The sequence below is a fragment of the Xenopus laevis genome, chromosome 6L, assembly GCF_017654675.1.
Source record: "Xenopus laevis strain J_2021 chromosome 6L, Xenopus_laevis_v10.1, whole genome shotgun sequence".
Lineage (NCBI taxonomy): Eukaryota > Metazoa > Chordata > Amphibia > Anura > Pipidae > Xenopus > Xenopus laevis.
This window is the reverse complement of record NC_054381.1, coordinates 90495142-90517048: the sequence shown is the minus strand read 5'-3', so window position 1 is coordinate 90517048 and position 21907 is coordinate 90495142. Positions and strand designations below refer to the sequence as shown.

Genomic DNA, 21907 nt, shown 5'->3' with positions numbered 1-21907 from the left:
TTCACTAGTTGGGCTGTTGTGATCTCGTGCATCACTTCCCATGGCTGCTGCGCAATGGATTGAAGACATATCAGATGAGTCATTTTCTCAGCCGACATTCTTTCCACCCCAACATCACTGTGTTCAGATAGGTACTGCATTGGAATTTATTAACAGATGGGGCAGATTTAAGAGTGAAAATGCATACTTTTGGCAGAAATCTGTCCTATCTGTGCACTAACAAGCCAGTGCAGTGCCAATATGAGCACAATGAGGTTGGGGCTGAAAGAAGCGGAACTGCTGTCATCTGACATGGCCCTCATACATTATAGGGGAGTGGATTGTGCACACAACCCAAATGGTATGCCTCCTGCTAAATTGCTTTGATGTTTAAGGTTAAAAGCACATTGTATCATTGCTAGCATTTTATCACTTTATCACAAAATCAACTACCGTATGTTGCTGTGTAAGTGCACATTTGTCCTAGAATACTATAGTTAAACTATCCCTTCAATTAAAAGCTACTGTAAAAATGAGACACATACTTCCATATTATTTGAGGAGCCGCACCACACCTTCAGGACCGGACTGGCAATCTGCGGGTTCTGGCAAATGCCAGATGGGCTGCTATAAGGTGCCATAGAAAGTCACCATTTAGTGGGCTGTTTGGGCCTGTATGTGGGCTGATTGGGCCTCTGTGTACCTGAAATGCCAGGGCCTATTTTAATTCTCAGTCCGGACCTGCACACCTTTATTCTAAAATAAGTGACAACTTGAGGTTTGCTTCATACTGCTACCTCCCTTTATTGTTTTCATCGTATCACATAGAACTAAAATCCCTACCATAAATGGGCTAGTAAAGGATTAAGAAATTAGAAAAATGTTTGCTTAAATTCTATAAACAGATTATAAATGAAGGCTTTAATGTTGGAGGGAGAGTAAGGCCTCTTACACATGGATGTTTTGCCCTTCGTTCCCCTGTGGTGGATCTCTCCTAAGTTCACAACCACTAAGGAACCCAGGAATAAACTGCCCATTCTTCCAGATTGGGTTGAACTTATTCAGACACATGCAAGTGGCAAATGAGAATGGGCTGTATTTCTTCTGCATTTCGCAGAACATAGTAGAGATCTACCACAGGAGAACGCAAGGCAAAACATCCACATGTAAGAACCTTAAAGTAATACATTGCATTGTGTACTGTTTCCTATACTACAATTTGTGAACATAGCATATTAATTGAGTACTTGGGATGCCTTAAAATCAACAATACCATTAATCTTGAATAACAGTTCACATACCTTATTTATATGAAAATCCATTTCTTTTGTATCAGATTCATTAAATTTATAAACCCAATTTCCCTTGAAACTGGCTGCACCAAGCATAATGATATTTGTCTTCTCATCACATGAACCCTCTTTCAAGACAGACTCAAAGTTACCTGTAAAACAACCATCAACATTTTATTTTTTTTAAATAAATCTCTTTTTGTGAATTGCACTTCTATATTAATGAGAGCCACTGGGAGCCCTGTCCTGTAAGTTCAATAACAACAATAATAACACTCAAAGGAAGCTCCCCGGATACTAGCATAGCTAAACCTACATCAACACTAATGGAAGGCCTTCCGGTGCCTGTTCCATGCTTATATTGTTTACAGTCTGGTAAAATATACAAATGTAGGTGTTGATTTTGCTGATTGAACAGTTTAGTGTAAAAATAAAAACTGGGTAAATAGATAGACTGTGCAAAATAAAAAAATGTTTCTAATATAGCTAGTAAGGCAACAATTTAATGTATAAAGGCTGGAGTGACTGGATGTCTAACATAATAGCCAGAACTCTACTTCCTGCTTTTCAGTTCTCTTGGTTTACACTGACTGGTTACCCTGGTTACCAGGCAGTAACCAATCAGATACTTAAGGGGGCAACATTGGTCATTTCTGTTGCTTTTGAATCTGAACTGAATGCTGAGGATCAATTGCAAATTCACTGAACAGAAATGTACCATGTGGCCCCCCTTCAAGTTGCTGACTAGCTACTTGAAGCAGGAAGTAATGTTCTGGCTATTATGTTAGACATCCAGTCACTCCAGCCTTTATACATTACATTTTTGGCTAACTAACTATATTAGAAACATTTTTTATTTTGCACAGCCTATCTATTTACACAGTTTTTATTTTACACTGAACTGTTCCTTTAAAGAGCGGGTAAGGAGTGCTTACTAACACATAAATATATATGACAACAGGTTTTTCCATGTGCACAAGAAAGGAAATGTTGCACTATTTTGTTCTATATAAACACTCATTTACACACCTATTTATTAATGCTTAGCTTCTTAAATATTTGCCTGGGGAAGTTTAGTAAAACGAAGGAGAAGGCTATTCTGACAAATACAAATCTGTTGCCATTAGCTGCAATAACACACAACACCAGCTCCTCTTTTCTGTACGTGACACATTTAACGCACAGCCTTTAATCATCATAAGTCATATGCACTAGCAGCGGGAAAACCAGGAATTTTTGAATGGCAGCACATCAGTTTGCAATTAGTAATAATGAACTAAACCATCATTTCATAATATATTATTTGTACAGGTATCACTCTGGTTTCACAACTGTGCTGTGTAGAGTGTCTGCCAATTGCTAATTTCAGAATCAATGCATGCTAACAAATTACAAAAGACTATCAAATCGGGCCAGTTGTGTAGTAAACAAATGAAAGCAGCAAAGATATATGTATAGAGTCTACTTCTTGATTTGGATTGTCTGGTCAAGTAGTTGGCTCGCTTTCACAGTTCAATAGAGTTGGAACAGGATATTTCTCATGATGCAGACTGTCTATCCCATGAGACATATTAAATCCATCAAATGATTGATATAATCAGCTATCTAACCTGGATAATAGAAGTTAGCTAGGCAACCAAGTGTAGACACTTACTATTAAAATATTTTTGCATGTTTTTCACTAGCTTTTGTTCTTTTTCTAGATTGCACCATTGCTGATGTCTCTAGCTTTGTAGTAAATTGGTCTAAGCTAACATTATTAGGCTATCAACATTTCAATGATAAGTCAATGTAAGGAACGCCTGTCTGGGTTGGGTCCTTCTGTGACATGTGAATGAGCAGGCATTGTAGCTGTAAAGGGCTCATATATTAAGCTATTGTGGTAATGCAAGTTTAGCCACAGTGGTTGCATGAATGAGAGGAAAGGGTTTAAAGGTACTTGCATCCAAATTTGTCCTTCTCACCTCCATTTGCAAATTATGAGCATTAATACTACAGAACACCTCATAAGTATTGGTAGCACATGGGTTCTGACAGCAGCCTTCATCAATACACATGAAGAATCAGACACATAAATGAGTGCAGACTACATTTTGTTGTCCCATTAAGTGCAATTGTGTCCAATTCTTTCAACGTGCAAGAGCATTTGCCACAGTTGTATCAGCTACAACACTGCATTTGTGCTGGAATTATAGTGAAAATGGTAAACTCTGACTTTTACCATTACATTTTACATCAGTTTTGGACTGCCATTACAGTCTTTTGACAGTTAAACCTCAATCTGAGATACCCAGTACTGTAAATTTAATCTTTTAGCACTTTGTTAATAGTGGCTATGTGCATTATTTAAATACATGCTTATAGAAGGAGAATCCAGGCCCTGGATGAGATGTTATGAGAGGACTGTAGGGCTGCAAAGAATTCAAGAGATACTACAATCATTTAATTGAGTGTATTTTAAGCAGAGGTGACTGTGAAGGTTAAGGTTAGTAAGAATGGTTATGCCATGATCTATACTCAGAGTAGAGGGCAACCACCAGCAGGTAGATTTACTTGTCTTGGGTGGGGAGGACAGAGCATCACCAACAGAGGATGGATTTACAAATTTAAATCACATTTTATGCATCTACCACTTGAACTGAAACAGCATGAACTGTGTCAGGAAAAAGCTCCTATAGAACCATTGTGAAGCTTATACTGTAAGCAATTTTAATTGTGATGACATGGGTTATTAAACCAATGGATGTGTGATGATTTTATGGCTCTGTCTACCAATCATTGCTAGACATTCTAGATAGAAGCAGATATTTTCACCATAACTAATGAAAAAACTGGATCCCCTGCTACTGTCCAGACAACCCTGCAATATAGCCATCTCAGGTATCAGTTTTAATAATAATAATTATACTAGAGGATATTTTATGTGTTCATGTGTTTAAAGGGGTGATATAGTAAACCTTTCCTAAACAAGCTTGGATTGATGTAACAATAAATTAATGGGTTTCTTCTTTTAGGGTCCCTAAACTCTGAGAACAATCAATTTTTCATAAACAAATAATGAATCTGCAAATATGGCAGTGAAATAAATTGTGAGATATGAATGTGCACAGCTCACAATTCCTTCTAAGTGGAATTCTAGTTTATTCAATACTTCATTGATTTATATTACCTTTGCAACATCCAACTAATTGCCATAATTCTTTATTATTATCTGAGCATTATGAACTCTTTCATTTGGATGGAAGCCCCAACTCCTGATTACATACATACTGTAACTATGGGTTTGTGAGTTGGCAATAGTTACATAGTTAGTTAAATTGGGTTGAAAAAAGACAAAGTCCATCAAGTTCAACCCCTTCAGATGAAAACCCAGCATCGATACACACACCCCTCCATACCTTCACATAAATTATATATGCCCACATCTATACTAACTGTAGAGTTTTATATTATGTCTGTCCAATAAATCATCCAAGCCATTCTTAAAAGCATTAACAGAATTAGCCATCACAACATCACCACAACCTCACTGTCCTGACTGTGAAGAACCACCTACGTTGCTTCAAATGAAAGTTCTTTTCTTCTAGTCTGAAGGGGTGGCCTCTGGTGCAGTGATTCTCTTTACGGGTAAAAGGGTCCCTGCTATTTGTCTATAATGTACGTGTATAGTGTAATCATGTCCCCTCGGAAGCCCCTTTTTTTCCAGAGAAAACAACCTTGACAGTCTACCCTTATAATTTATTTCTGCACTCTCTCCAGCTCATTCATATCCCTCTTAAGGACTGGAGTCCAAAACTGCACTGCATACTCCAAGTGAGGCCTTACCAGGGACCTATAAAGAGGCATAATTATGTTTTCATCCCTTGAGTTAATGCCCTTTTTTATGCAAGACAGAACTTTATTGCTTTTGCGGCCACAGAATGACACTGCCCAGAATTAGAGACCTCGATTCTGGGATGGCAGTGGATGTGATTTACTTAGACTTTGCTAAAGCATTTGATACAGTGCCACACAAAAGGTTACTGGTTAAATTAAGGAATGTTGGCCTGGAACATAGTATTTGTACCTGTATAGAGAACTGGCTAAACAATAGACTACAAAGAGTGGTGGTAAATGGAACATTTTCTATTTGGACCAGTGTTGTTAGTGGAGTACCACAGGGCTCTGTATTAGGTCCCTTGCTTTTTAACTTGTTTATTAATGACCTGGAGGTGGGCATTGAAAGTACTGTTTCTATTTTTGCATATGATACTAAATTGTGCAGAACTATAGGTTCCATGCAGGATGCTGCCAGTTTACAGAGTGATTTGTCTAAGTTGGAAAACTGGGCAGCAAACTGGAAAATGAGGTTCAATGTTGATAAATGCAAGGTTATGCACTTTGGCAAAATAATATAAATGCAAGTTATACACTAAATGGCAGTGTGTTGGGAGTTTCCTTAAATGAGAAGGATCTAGGGGTTTTTGTAGATAATCCCAGAATCAAGGTCTCTAATTCTGGGCAGTGTCATTCTATGGCCACAAAAGCAATAAAGCAAATAAAGTTCTGTCTTGCATAAAAAAGGGCATTAACTCAAGGGATGATAATTATGCCTCTTTATAGGTCCCTGGTAAGGCCTTATCTGGAGTATGCAGTGCAGTTTTGGACTCCAGTCCTTAAGAGGGATATAAATGAGCTGGAGAGAGTGCAGAGACGTGCAACTAAATTGGTTAGAGGGATGGAAGACTTAAATTATGAGGGTAGACTGTCAAGGTTGGGGTTGTTTTCTCTGGAAATAAGGCGCTTGCGAGGGGACATGATTACACTTTACAAGTACATTAGAGGACATTATAGACAAATAGCAGGGGACCTTTTTACCCATCACCGTACCAGAGGCCAACCCTTCAGACTAGAAGAAAAGAACTTTCATTTGAAGCAACGTAGGGGGTTTTTCACAGTCAGGACAGTGAGGTTGTGGAATGCACTGCCGGGTGATGTTGTGATGGCTGATTCAGTTAATGCCGTTAAGAATGGCTTGGATGATTTTTTGGAAATACTTATAGTTAGTATAGGTATGGGTATATAGAATTTAATTAAAAGTAGGGAGGGGTGTGTGTATGGATGCTGTGTTTTCATTTGGAGGGGTTGAATTTTATGGACTTTGTCTTTTTTCAACCCAATTTAACTATGTAACTATGAAGCAGTCACATAATGCTGCCTTGCAACTTCAGGTTTAGGGGTATAACATTATGGCAAACAACCCAGACCCTAAAAACCAGGCCACGGTCTTAGTGATCTCCTTGTTTGAGTCCTTGGCTGCACAAATGTCTTTCCTCCATATATACCCTAACCCACTCTATGAATACTGTCATGGAACTATAGTGGGAAACTTAAACATTGTAGCTTAAACAATCTGCCCAATTGAAATAGGAATTCACACTCCATATTCCGGTACCTCCAACTACGATATACCTTTGATACTCAATTTCACCAAGACCACCCTTGAGCGTTATTTGTGGAAACAAGATCTTATAGCTGCTTAGCTGGTTCTATACCATCCTATTGCAAGGCTCCTTTGGTCCAATTCAGAATTCGACCCAGGATTCCCCTTACTTGGATGAGTGCACCAGGAAGGACACAAATACCTGGGGACAGGAATAATTACACTAAGTTTCTAAACAGCACAGGCTGCTCAGCTGTATGCTTAAATTGTAATGGAAAACTGGGAACCTACAGTATTTCCATGTATTTTGGGAATGCCCTTAGTAACATTTCTGGACTGAAATACTACTGATTCAGTCTGCTGAATATATGGTCCCCTGTACTCTGCCTACTGGGACATACTGAAGGGCTCACACTGGATTCCAGTGAAAGATTGAGCCTTCTACGGCTTCTGCATAATGCCAAAAAAAGCAATTCTCATGACCAGGAAAACAGTGGAGCATCCAACACTGAGCTTCTGGAAGATGCTTGTAACAATACCTTTCCCAGTCAAAAGCTGACCTACATGGCCAATGGAGTCCCAGAAAAGTTAAGGAAAATATGGGGCAGGTGGCTAACAGACTTGAATGGCCCATACCCTTCAATCTTATTTTCCACCCCTTACTCAATGCAATGTTAAAATCAATAATTTTAGTTTCAGTAACATTAACCCTTTCAAGCTCTCTATAGGGATTGTCATCATCCATTTCTACTTCTAACCTTAGTCCTTTTTTCACTTTCCTCTGCTCTAGTTTGTTTGTATATTTTAAAAAAAAATCTCAATTCATATCTTTATCATCACTCTCTTTTTAATTTGGGAATATCTAACTCTGCTCTATAATAATCCCGAGGGAATAAAAAGTCAATAAACAGTAGGGATGCACCGAATCCACTATTTTGGATTCGGCCGAACCCACGAATCCTTCGCAAAAGATTTGGCCGAATACCGAACTGAATCCTAATTTGCATATGCAAATTAGAGGTGGAAAGGGGATAACCTTTTTTACTTCCTTGTTTTGTGACAAAAAATCACGTGATTTCCATCCCCACCCATAATTTGCATATGCAAATTAGGATTCGGTTCGGCTGGGCAGAAGGATTCGGCCAAACCCGAATCCTGCTGAAAAAGGCCGAATCCTGGCCGAATCCTAAACCGAATCCTGGATTCGGTGCATCCCTAATAAATAGCAATTTTTTTGCATGCTGATAGTTAAACATATTGAATTTATCACACCTATTATAAATTCTACTGACATCAGTGAAGAAGACAATGTGATCTAAACTTGGTACCTCCACCCGGTTTTCATAAAACCTGTTATATATTTTTATGAAACTTCAATAACAGTTATATAGTCATGGGAAGGTGAAGTACAAAAAAAATATTAAATAAATAATATTACTGCATTGTTGGACTGTTATTCATCCTATTTAAACTTTAATAGAAAGAAGAGACAACGTTTCTAACAACAATTTGCTACTTGTTAAAATAAAATTGCATATGTAAATATTGTTATATGTCTGCACAGTGATGATTCCTTTCTTTCTAACTTTGTGGCATCACTGTCACTAGCACTGAGTTGCCATTTCTTCATAACTTACAAGGACAGTGTCTGACTTTGACTTTCTCTCCCTGGAAATGTTGCTGTTTTTTTAAAACTGACCAACTTCATGTAGGAATTTTATAAGAAGAAACCAATTCTATTTATTCATACTGAATAACTTATTGAATATAATTATTAAAAATGGGGTGCTAAAATGTAATTGAACTTTTCTATGCATATGCCCATCATGCTATGTACAGAGGGAGTTTTGCTCCATGCCTTTTTAAGCTCCTTCTTTTATGGTACAAACACCCGAAAATGAAAGTACCCAGTGCCATATATATATATATATATATATATATATATATATATATATATATATTTATGTGTATATATATATATATATATATATATATATATATATATATATATATATATATATATAATCTATATATATATATGTGTATAGCAGTAAGTATTAGCGATTGTCCACGAATATATAAACCATCTATCTCTTCTAAGACCTACGAGTGCGATCTCTATTATTCACATATATATATATATAATACACAAAAGCCATGAATATCCTGTAAATTATATCCTTATAAACGGTGAGTTCTGATGTCATCAGTTATAAACGGTGAGTTCTGATGTCATTTCTGTCACATGACTCACTTAAATTTGTGTATTATAATAAATAAAGTACCCCCAGTTGCAAAATATGAGGATATTAGAAGTTACCTCGGAGTTCCATGACCTGTATAAAAACACTCGGCCTTCGGCCTCGTGTTTTTATATGGTCATGAAACTCCTCGGTAGCTTATAATATCCTTATATTTTACAAGAGGGGGTACTTTATTCACTATATATATATACATACATATATATATATATATATATATATATATATATATATATATATATATATATATATATATATATATATATATATATATACACATACATATACACCCCAGGGCCTGTGGCTAGGGTGTCAGGTTTAGGGGATGGCCTTCAGGTGCCTATGTGATACAGGTAACTTAATTTTTTTTCTAGAAAAAAAAAAACTCCCAGCAGCCCGGAAACTTCCTGTGTAAATCTGGTGGCGGAGGGGGTAAGGAGTAATTGGCGGTGACATGCTCTGGCGGATGTGATGTCAAACACAGACTACAACCTAGGGGGTGGCGCTGAAGTCCAGTGCCTAGGATGGCACCAGAAGAAAATACAGTGCTCCGAATCCGAAAACCTGGTTTTCATGCATTAGTCAATGGCAGATGTCCCTTTGTATTTTGTAGATGTACTTGCCTGACTGATGTATTAAACACTGAGCCACAATGAACTAGAACTGTGGTAAAAAAAATGTCAGTTTGTGTCTGAAATTGCACTTGGCCAATTGCCCTAATGTAAGCAAACAACCTTTGTGTATTGCAACTTATTATATATCAAACTAGATATAAATGACAAAATCACACACTCTTTGGTTAAGCATGGTTATGGTTATGGTTAATAAGCATATTTTCTGTGAGGTCTCTCTAGGTCAGTGATCACCAACCAGTGGCTCATGAGCAACATGTTGCTCCCAGCGGCCTCAAAGCAGGTGATTATTTTTGAAATCCTGGTTTGGAGGCAAGTTTTGCATAAACACAAGTGCACTGTCAAACAGAGCCTCCTGTAGGGTGCTAGCCCACATAGGGGCTACCATAGACAATCACAGCCCTTATTTAACATCCAGGGGGACTTTTTTCATGCTTGTGTTGCTCCTCAAATTTTTTTTAAATTGATTGTGGCTCATGGGTAAAACAGGTAGGGGACCCCTGCTCTAGGTGGACATTCAATCCTGTATTCAAAAAGGCCCTTAAAGCAATATTCTGTAGAGTTGGCATTAAAATGCAGTGGCTGTTTATACAGCTACTAGTATAATAATGTCTTTATCTAGACATTTAGCTCAAATAGTCACAATGTCACTTAATTTATTAAGATCATTATCACAATTTCTTAACACCTCTGAAATAGTTACCATGGTGCTGCGTGATTTGTGTGATGTCAAACAATGTTTGTTTGATCTGTAGAACAGCTTACCCTGTTTTTTAGTTCTAGTTCTTTAGTGATCTGAAACTCCCAAAAGTCCCATCTGCTGAGGGTTGATGGGCGTTAAGTTCATTTATGCTGGAGAGTAGACAGTTTCGTATTGGTACGGTGTATTCCCATTAAGACTTTGAATATGTATATACAGAATGCTTGGGACCTGGGATAAGGGATTTTTCTGTCATTTGGATCACCATAAATAAATAAACCCAATAGGTTTGTTTTGAAACCTATATGGATTCATGTGGCATAGTTACCGCATAGTACAGAGAAAAAGGAAATTACTTTTAAAAATTGTAATTATTTTCTTAATATGGGTTCTTTGGAGTATGGCCTTCCAGTTATTTAGAGCTTTCTGGATATCTTGTAAGGAATCACATACCTGTATTATAAAGTCTTCAGATTTTATGGCAACATTATTCCTGTTAGATGGTAGATAAACAACCCCTCTATGCACCTTGTTACTCACCATCAGTTAGCTCTTTTACTGAGGAATTTATTTGACTTCTTGCCTCTTCAGGTCGACTCTTGATATCAATAGTTTCCAGTTCGGATGGGTATGGTTTCTTGGTTGAATTGATAAAATCCTAGAGTATAAATACCAGAAGTGTTACTACAAAAAAGACGTTGAGCTGAATGCTTGCTGTAAACAGGCTAAATTGTTAAATCTCAGTAAACCCACTAAAACCACTAAAAATAGAAAATATGTAAATGGCCAAAGTGCTTTTACATCAGTTCACCTTTTGGGGTTTTAAATGACTATTTATTACATTCTGCTATTGGCTTGTCATTTTATCATTAACAATTTAAATTCATTTAAAGTTTAAATGACATGTAAGGAAAGGTAATAATAAAAAGTTAAGTGGTAGACTGAGTTATAAACATGGCTAATAAATTGCACATATTTAGATGTCAGTAGCAACCATTCAGGTCTCTGCTTTTTAATGTAGCAGGCTGCTTAGAAATAAATAAGATTACACTTGAAAGTTTCAAAGTATCTTATCTGATCGATTTTTTTATCATTTGATTTTTACATTCCATCATTTCATGTCTGCTTGTCCTCTGTTAATATTATTTTTAGTAAAATCAATTTGTTTATATTAAGTTTAATTAAGATTAAATTGTTTAAATACAGACCACATGCATATTTTGCCCTGGCACCTTCTGTAAATAGTGTATTCCATATGATTTGCATCTGCTATGCCCATTCACCAATCACTTATTGACTTATCTGACTTTCAGTGTTGAGCTGTTCCATAGTGTAACATTAATGCTTTAAACCATGTTATTAACACAGTAATGTTAATGTTTAAAGGAAAAATGGATTCATATGTTTATATTTGAATACTTGAAAAGTAGGAAGTAGTGTTCTGGCTATTATGTTAGACATCTGTTCACTCCAGCCTTTATATATTACATTTTTACCTAACTAACTATATTAGAAACATTTTTTATTTACCCAGTTTTTATTTTTACACTGAATTTTTCCTTTAAGGTGGTTGTTCACAACACATTAGTTGATACATTTCTTATCTTTGGTCCTGCTGAGCAAAATTGCTAAATTTCATTAGTCCCATATATGCTGATAAATGTATAAGATAACATCATACTGACTGTTCCAGAGAAAGGAACACTACCTTTAGAACTAAAATGTAATTCAAAAACATAGAAAACAATTGGAAAATGTTTTCATTTCTGGTGAGCAATCTGAAAACAATTGAACTGGAAGGTGAAAAACTTCTTTAGCAATAGCTGCAATGCAGTATGTACAGTATTTGACAGGTAGGTTTTTAAACTATAGAAGTTCCCAAGTTGCTCACTAGATGGCGAAATTGCTGTTTTTATTCAAGAACAAAAAAAGCAAGAGGAAAAGTTAAAGGGTGATTCACCTTTAAGTTAACTTTGCAACTGGTCTTAATTTTTTTTGAATTATTTATTTAGCTTTTTTTTCTCCAGCTATCTGGTTGCTATGATTCAATTGACCCTAGCAACCAAGCAAAGGTTCAAATAAGAGACTAAAAGCTTAAGAAGAGAAGGACTGAATAGAAAGATGAGAAATTAAACCTAACAAATAAATTGTTGCCTCACAGAACAAAAGTTTTCTGGCTGCATGGGTCAATGAACCCCACTTGAAAGCTGGAAAAAGGGAGAAGGAAGACAGTTAAAGGAAAACTATCCCCCCCTGGAACAATGTAGGTCTCTATAAAAAATATATTGCATAAAACAGCTCATATGTAAAACCCTGCTTCATGTAAATAAACCATTTTCATAATAATGTACTTTTTTAGTAGTATGTGCCATTGGGTAATCATAAATTAAATTAAAATTAAATTAAATTTAAATTAAATTAAACTGCCATTTTAAAAAATATGGGCCGCCCCTGGGATCCTAGGATTCATGGTGCACACAAACAAACCACACAAACCATACATGTTAGGTCACATGAGCCAATTAAAAGACAGAGTTCTGTCTTTTGCTTCCACGCCTCTTCCTGTTACAGTTAGAGTTGTAGTATTTCTGGTCAGGTGATCTCTGAGACAGCACAGAAACCATCACAAAATGGTGGTTCAAGGCAAGAGATGTAAAAGGGCAATATGTATATTCCAGTTTGGTAAGATTCTTTAATATGCCACTTAATTTGATATAAATTATCTGTTGCTTTAATATTCATTTTGGGGGTATAGTTTCCCTTTAATTAAAATAAAATTTAAATACATTTTCCAACTTTCTATGCTGTACTTTCTATACTCTGGTCCAATGTCTTGTTATGACTTCTTAATTTTAATGTGTAAAATACTCCAGTTTTCTCCCACATTTCCAAACCATACAGGCAGGTTAACTGTCACTTAATAACATTTACTATAATGTGTGTGAATGTAATAGGGAGGTTAGACTGTAATATTCATCAGAGCAGAGACTGATGTGAATCATTTATATATAATGTATGTAAATTTGCAATGTATCAATCAATATAAATAGCAGGAAATAAATACATACAATTGTATAAAACCCTGTTTCAGCCAGATAGAGACACATATGACAACACAATATGTAGAGCTCCCAGTGTATCATTAAAGAGGAAGGGGATCACAAAAAAATCAATACATTTAAGATTTATAGAGTGGAGAAGAAGGCAATTCAGAGAATAGATTTGCCTTATGGTTCATCTACAGTATATTAGTGAAGAAAAGAATGAGTCTCTGCGAAAGGCTAGGCCTAAGTGACATGTGGGGAAGAGATAGCAACCCTCATTCGCAAGCACAAGGCACTAAACTGGACAAGATTTAATTAGCTTAATTAGATAGCAATCGATAGCATGAACTAGCATGAATAATGAAACAATCTCCGAAGAACTCTATGTAGATATGCCTGTGTTACATAAATTAAAGATAGTATTTAATCATAATTTGATTTCTGAGGTTATGCAAATACCTTGGGCGCTATATAGCACTTATGTCATTTTGGAAATTAAAAGAGAATGTAGGATCCATTATCCGGAAACCCGTTATCCAGAAAACTAAGAATTATGGAAAGGCCATCTCCCATAGACTCTATTTCATCCAAATTTTTAAAAATGATTTCCTTTTTCTATATAATAATAAAACAGTATCTTGTACTTGATCCAAATACATAATTAATACTTATTGGAAGCAAACCCAACCTATTGGGTTTATTTAATTTTTACATGACTTTCTAGCAGTTTTTTAAGGTATTAAGATTCAAATTACGGAAAGATCCATTATCTAAAAACACCAGGTCCCGAGCACTCTGGATAATAGGTCCCATACCTGTATAAACAATATAGGCATCAGAAGTGACGTCTTTACTAAGAGAGATTATTAGGTAAGCCCTTCTCTTAGAAATATACTATATTCTTCTGTGCTCAATTATTGTTGGGTCAAATTTCAGTTTGATTCCCCCTACAAACACTTGCACCTCTTTTTCTACTTGTACTTGCACTGCTAGCAGCACCATCAGTCTCCACAACCCAATCATTTTCACTCCATTGGGTAAGAGATGTAAACAGATGGTCTCCCACTCAGTCCCCAGTGAAGATACAGCCAGAAGGAAGTATGTCTGCCTAGGCCATGGCCTTTGTAACTTTCCAACAAAACTTGATTTGATTATAGTTCCAATTATTTTTTTTAAGCAGAAACAGAATTAAGTTGAACCATTGTGAAACGCAATTACTATTCTCACCTTTTTGCACTCAATGCTGTTGTCCACGTAGACACGTTTCAATAGTTTAAATGAGTATACGGAGCTTATTTTGGAGATATCGGAAGAGAGTAACTGAAATCCAAAATCGGAATCTTTCACTTTTTCAAAATGAAGGGCCTGTTAAGAAAAACGGAATTATTGCAAAATGGAAACTGCTATTTTTTAAAGCTACATTCCATCCCTCTGATTCATAAGAGGCCCTACACTCACACACAAACCATGGGCATATGTTCATTCTAGGTTACATAAGCTAATGAATAGATAGACATGTGTCTCCTGCTCTTAACAGTTAGAACCTGCATTTATTTATTTTTTAAACAATGCAGATTTTTATTGAGTGGCACACAGAATATCACAAAATGACTCAGGGTAAAATACTGTATGTAAAACTGACACCAAATAATAATAATAATAGTATTGATTACTAAGGTATAGAACATAACCATGCGAGATGGCCAGCGATTTCCAAAGTTGTCTCACAAGGAAACTTCGGGTGACTTCGGAAAAAGAATCGTGCCGAGTGCCATCCTGCTGGCGACTTACATTTTAGCTGGTGAGAAGGCAGGGGAGGCAGTTCGGGGAGATTAGTCGCCCCAAAGAAGAGGAGATTTGTCGCCAGACGACTAATCTCCCCGAATCTGCCTGTTTGCCCTGACACCAAACCTCTGAGTTTATCCACCCCTTTAAATCAAGATTGCATTGCAGATCAAAGTCCAATCCTCCAGGTATCCTTTCGTTGATCCAGCTGTCCAGTGTCTCCTTTGTTTGAAAACAATACCTCTATAAATCTCTTTGATGTGTCAACTGCAAGGATTGTAATGTACTTCTATGGCAGGTCATCTATTGTCCTGGTTTACATTTTCACAATTGCCGTCAGATTGAGAATGTATGTGGGTTTACTGTGTAATATTCAAGATGCAGTACAGGTATGGGATCAGTTATCTGGAAACCCATTATCTAGAAAGCGCCAAACTACATGATGGCCATATCCCATGAACTCCATTTTAATCAAATAGTTTTTTTAAATTAATACATTTTTTAAAATGATTTGCTTTTTCTCTGTAATAATAAAACAGAACGTTCTACTTGATCCTAAGATATAATGGATGCTTATTGTGGCAAGACTATCCTATTGGGCTTAATTAATGTTTTAATGATTGTTTTGTAGACTTAAAGGAGAACTAAACCCCCCTCTAGGCAAAATTCCCCACTGGCTCCCCTCCGCTGGCCCCCTCGCTGCCTCCCCCCTGCACAGTGTTACCCCTGAATTGTGTTCTCTCTTGAAATACTTAGCGCACATGCAGAGTCAACACAGAGGAGCATCACTTCTGTATTCTTCGTTACGTCAGCACCGTATTGGCGCATGCGCAGCTGGAGCAATCTTCCAGTTTGTTACAACTGCGTTTGCGCTGAAAGTAACGGGAATTGTTGAGGGGAAGGAAGAAGCCACTAAGAATACAGAAGCGTCGTAAGATGTCGCCCATGAGCTCCGATACGCTGACTCTGCATGTACAGAGTGCGGACAGAGGGGACACAATTCAGGAGTAACACTGTACAGGGTGGTGCCAGGGAGGGGGGCAGCAGAGGGGGGCCAGTGGGGACTTTTGCCTAAAGGGGGGTTCAGTTCTCCTTTAAGGCATGGAGATCCAAATTATCTGGAAAATATCAGGTTCCATTCATTTGGTATAGGTTCCATACCTGTACAACAATATCCACTCTCTCTAACTGACATTGAACCTGCCTACTGGACAGTACGGCCAAAACTTGGCAAACTATAGGACTATAGTATGATAAACCATATTATAGAATAAAGTTCCACAGTCTTGGCCACATCCACATTGGCAATGCATTTGATCTTTCATTACTCAGGGAAAAAGAAACCCCAGAATGTACACTTGTCATATTATAAATGAAACAAAGCCATTATGCATTATTTTAAGATCTGTTACTTCTCTTACTTTCTCTAGTTCACTTGCTGTGCCTCCTTGTGATCCCTTGTGCAGTAAAGCCAGAGAGGTGGAGATGCATAGTGGTGAGAAGACAAAATTATCTGTTGAGCTCTTCTCACACAATTTTTTAAAAATATCTACTGCCAAGCCAGTATTTGCTAGACGTAGCGCATCCATTATCTAAAACTCAAAGAGAATGAAAGTTATTTAACACTTAAGATTTACTAAGGGTCGAATTTCGAAGTTAAAAAAACTTCAAAATTTGACCCTCGAATAGAAATCCTTCGACTTCGAATATCGAAGTCGAAGGATTTTTAGCGTATTCGATCGATCGAAGAATCGAATAGAAATCCTTCGATTTGGATATTAAGGAAAGAAGGGCACAACAGTGAAAATGAGATAGGAAAGAACAGTAATACTTTTATATAATAAATTATAGTTACAAGCTTAGAAAGTAGTATAACACACTAGAGCAGCAGAATTCAAACTTTTGTACTTTTGTAATAGGCGAGGCTCTGAATAGAAAGTAAAGTAATTAAAAATAGCAATAACAATAAATATGAAGCCTTTTTATTTTTTTAGATGGGGCCAGTGACCCCCATTTTAAAGCTGGAAATAAACTATAAAAAATAAATAATAAAGACCAATTGAAAAGTTACTTAGAACTGGCCATTCTATAACATACTAAAAGTTAACACCCCTGAAGCACCCCTTTAGACTTGATGCAGTATCTAAATATACAATTATAAGTGATCTAAACTGCCAGACAGCCACATGCTGTATTTCTCATATGTATGGGATTTCCCAGAGAGCCGCATGTGAAATAATTTTTGTGACAAATGAGTTGTTCTCATATGTTGACTTTCAAGACAGTGCGTAACTAGATATAACTGGGCCCCACAGCAAATTATTTTTCAGGCCACCAAAATGTTTATAGGTTGTCTTTTTTTTATACCAATATGTATTGAAATTGTATATGAATTAGGGCCTCATGGAGTCCCTATACCTCCTGGGGCCCCCCTGCAGCCGCAGTGTCTGCTTCCTCTGTAGTTCCACCCCTGTTTCAAAATAATACAGATTAGCACATGGGAAATGTGTAGCGAACAGGATCCAGTAGGATTGTTCACATTATATTGCACATAAGAATGTCCAAAATACAGACTTATGTTAATCAAATATGCTGCAACACTATTCTGAATATATAGAATATATATATAAGAGTAAGTCAGCTAAAGCCATCTTAAAGTGTAAAGTATATTTAGTTGATACAGTTTGCAACTCTTGTCTCTGTATTTTATCATTGTCTCACCTTAGAGAGATATATATATATATATATATATATATATATATATATATATATATATATATATATATATACACAAGACAATCACAGCCTACATTATAGAACAGCTATAAAGAATATGAATATAAGGAAACAAGACATGTACTGTATACTATGTACCATACCTGCTTAAAATATATAGAATCAGCGGTTATATCTGGTAAGGTGTGACTGTGAAAATCTTTTAAAGTGGACCCGTCACCCAGACATAAAAATCTGTATAATAAAAGTCCTTCTTAAATTAAATATGAAATTCAATTTCTTTTTTTTATTAAAGCATTCATAGCTGTTGTAAACTCATTTAAAAATATCAGCTGTCAATCAAGTATTGCCTACCCCGCCTCTATGCCTAGGCATAGAGGTGGGGCAAGCAATTACTTTCACTTTCCATTCAGCACTTCCTAGATGTCACTGCTCTCCCTACATTCCCCCAGCTCGCTTAACGATTTAATTGTGTAGCCAGGACATGGGGATGGACATTGGGTCGCTGTCCCCTGGTGCACAAACAAGATTCTGAGATGATACAAGACTTGTCTTAATAACAGTGTCCACAAAATGGCTCCTTCCTGGTTGCTATAATTATGAGTTCCTAGACTGATGGAAACAAGATTCAAATAATTTATACAGTGTAATTAAAGTTCATTTTGCTTGACTAGCATGATAAAATAGGATTTGGATAATTTTGTTTGGGTGACGGGTCCCCTTTAAGCATTATTCTTTGCGCAATGTTGGCACACCTATGTTGTTATTTGTTCCTGCCCTGGAGATATCATACACATCACACCTAAAAACTCAAAAATGGTTTGTAGCCTGCTTGATGAACAACTGAAAAATGTCTGCAGGTGGGAGGAAATTGATTTAGTGATTTAGTCATGACATCTTAATTTACCTAATCCCTTGGCACTAGGGGGTAAATTTATCAAAGTGTGAAGTTCCTCCACTAGAGTGAAATTCCGCAGCTCTCAATTCATTTCTATGGGTTTTTGAAAGGCGTATTTATCAATGGGTGAAGTGAAAGTTCACTTCACTCTTTGATAAATATACCCCTAGATGTCAACTGTTATGTGTTTTACCACAATGCAACATTTTCCCAGAATAATAGTGTGAATGCATAGCAGATTTTTGTGCCCAAAGCTAGGGGAAACATATACAGCAAAGCTTGAACATGGTATGAAATTGGAACAGTCCTAGGAGCATTCTGAACATTATGCTGGCGGGTCATGGCATAGCTTTCAAGCCTTTAATGGGTGGTTCACTTTTAAGTTAACTTTTAGTATGTTATAGACTTGCTAATTCTAAGCAACTTTTAAACTGACATAATTTTTTTTCTTTTTTATAGGTTATAGGTTTTGAATTATTTGCCATGATGTTCTGAGTCTAAAAACAAATGCTCTTTAAGGCTACAAATTGCATGTTATTGCTACTTTGTATTTCTTTCTATTCAGACCCTCTCCTATTCATATTCCAGTCTCTTTTTCAAAGCAATGGATGGTTGCTAGGGTAATTTGGGCCCTAGCAAACAGATTGCTAACATTACTGAGAGCTGATGAATAAAAAGCTAAATAACCCAAAAACCACAAATAACAAAAATGAAAACCAATTGCAGATTGTCTCAGAATATCCCTCTTAACATAATACAGGTATGGGACCTATTATCCAGAATGCTCGGGACCTGGGGTTTTCCGGATAACGGGTCTTTCCGTAATTTGGAACTTCATACCTTAAGTCAACTAGAAAGTCATGTAAACATTAAATAAACCCAATAAAATGGTTTTGCTTCCAATAAGGATTAATTATATCTTAGTTTGGATCAAGTACAAGGTACTGTTTTATTAATACAGAGAAAAAGTAAATCATTTTTAAAAATTTGGATTATTTGATTACAATGGAGTCTATGGGAGATGGCCTTTCCATAATTCGGAACTTTCTGGATAATGGGTTTCCGGATAACGGATCCCATACCTGTACTAAAAGTTAGTTTAAAAGTGAACAGCCGCTTTAATGTGTCATTTCAGGGTTATGGTTAAATTGTGGCATTATTTATTCCTCTGCACAATGCATACATATTGCTTTATTCACTCTGAAAGGGCACACAGAGCAATATTGCTGCCATCCTGTAGAAAGGCTTAGGCTTTTTAGTAAATGGGCTAATATTGTTTTGTAACAACTAAAAACTGATATTTTTTACCAAATGGTAACCATGTTTACCAATTGGTAAAAATAATATTGGGTATTTCCTATTTAACAGTTTTTGTGAATATTTTTTCTGAACATGTGACTTGCATCAGGGAGTAAGAATTCAGATGGCTGATAGATGCCTATGAAAAATTAGACCACAGGTGAGTAGGACCACCATACAGGGTTTACCTTACCATATCTGGTAACTAAAAACCCCTGTTTTTGAAAAAGTATGCACTTGCAGAGACTGAAGTATAATAAATAAAAAAGGGGACAGAGCATGTGAAATAAGCAGTCCCCTTTCCTTTGTCTGTTAGTAGTAAACTTGTCCTTATCAGTATTTTACTTATTTTGACCTACTTCATAGTTAGCAGGTCAGCACAAGACCGGACACCAAAATTGTGCAGTTAAAAAAAAGTTTATTCAAAGAAAAAGCATCTCAACAAAATGTGTAAGGCTTACCACTTTGGCTTCGATGGTCCAGTCTTGTGCCAGCCTGATAATTATTATTTTACTTAGACTTGGACTATTCCCATGGTCCTCTTTGGATTTATATATTTCTTTTATTTTCCACGAAAAAATACTTCACTTCCACGAAAATCCTTGTTATATGTAGTATTCTGACTACAAGAAACTTTTATAGTATTCTGACAACCAAAAACAAAGCACGAATGCAGGACAACCCATTATAAATGCTGAGTCTACTAAGAGTAATCTGCACATCACCAGTTCTAGTAATTATAACTTGTAATGAGTGCTGACACCATTGTGAATACACTAGCTATAACAGGTCTTAGCTGTGAATCAGCAAGCAATTCTTGATCAGTTTTAAATGGTGGATGTTTCCTTGAACAAAGGAGCATATAGAATCATCTTCGTCTCCACAAACACTGGTGATTATATTACAATAGCTTTCAATGAAGAGTCAGTTCATAGGTCCAAGCTTATAAATAGTTCTGGGATGCTCAGATTACTACCATTTATGTTGTGGAAATAAAATGTCTACAAAAAGGTTTAATAGGAAACAAAACACTGACAGTTTAATAAACTGTATATACAAATATATCCCTCTAAATATCCCCATATATCCCTCATTAGTCAGATAAGAACTGGTGAGGAGGGCTATGAGGTCTATGAAAAGGCACAGCGTTCACTGCTATTTTTCTCTCATGCAAAGGTATCTCATAAAAACCCAAACATAATGGAAAGTGAAAGTGATTATATCAGCAGCTTAATGGCTGCTCATAGAAGCTAGCCATGGTGACAGTACATTAAACATTTGGTATTCTGAGCATGTAAATAATCAATATCATGATTTAATGATGCACTGTAAAATACACAATGGATGATGAGAGTGTTGTCTCTAACCTTTATAATTATGTTGGCTATGAAATAGCCAACATACTGTTCTTCGAGTTCAGCTCGTTCTTCTTCTTATTATTATTATTGGCGAACCCCATTTTCTAAACGCTACTCCTCCTACAGTTTTAGGGGTGCAAGCGCCAAACTTTCCACACTTATTCCTCTTATAGCAAAGTACGTTGCTTGTGCTTTAATAAGCGATCCCACCCACCCCGCCCCTGTGGCGACCCCCCCCGACGACCCCTTTTTTCCCATTGACTTTGACAGGGAAAAATTTCAAATCGCCGCCACTCGTACAGTTTTGAAGATACAGTCCCCAAACTCGGACCACATATTGTTGATGTCACCCCGAATAAAAATAAGTATTTTGGGGGGGCACCCCAAAGTGGGCGGAGCTACCAACGCCCAATGAAAATTTAGCAATTTTCTATACGCTACTCCTCCCAGAGGTTTAGGAGTACAATTATGATACTTTGCACACTTGTTCGGCTCATACCC

The 21907-nt window shown here is 36.6% G+C and overlaps 1 protein-coding gene across 2 annotated transcripts in view; it reads right to left on the bottom strand.

Annotated features, from left to right (window-relative positions):
- serpinb5.L (serpin peptidase inhibitor, clade B (ovalbumin), member 5 L homeolog) overlaps positions 1–21907 on the bottom strand; it is a 28642-nt gene that overhangs the window by 3535 nt on the left and 3200 nt on the right. Inside the window, exons 2-5 of one of the 2 annotated variants that reach the window (XM_041566263.1) lie at positions 16537–16713; positions 14558–14695; positions 10827–10944; positions 1281–1423 (exon numbers count right to left, since the gene is read on the bottom strand). In XM_041566263.1, the coding sequence (XP_041422197.1) occupies positions 1281–1423; positions 10827–10944; positions 14558–14695; positions 16537–16704 (567 nt within the window). In that variant the 5' untranslated portion in view covers positions 16705–16713. The remainder of the gene's footprint in view (positions 1–1280; positions 1424–10826; positions 10945–14557; positions 14696–16536; positions 16714–21907) is intronic. The other variant, XM_018267112.2, reaches the window with a different exon arrangement.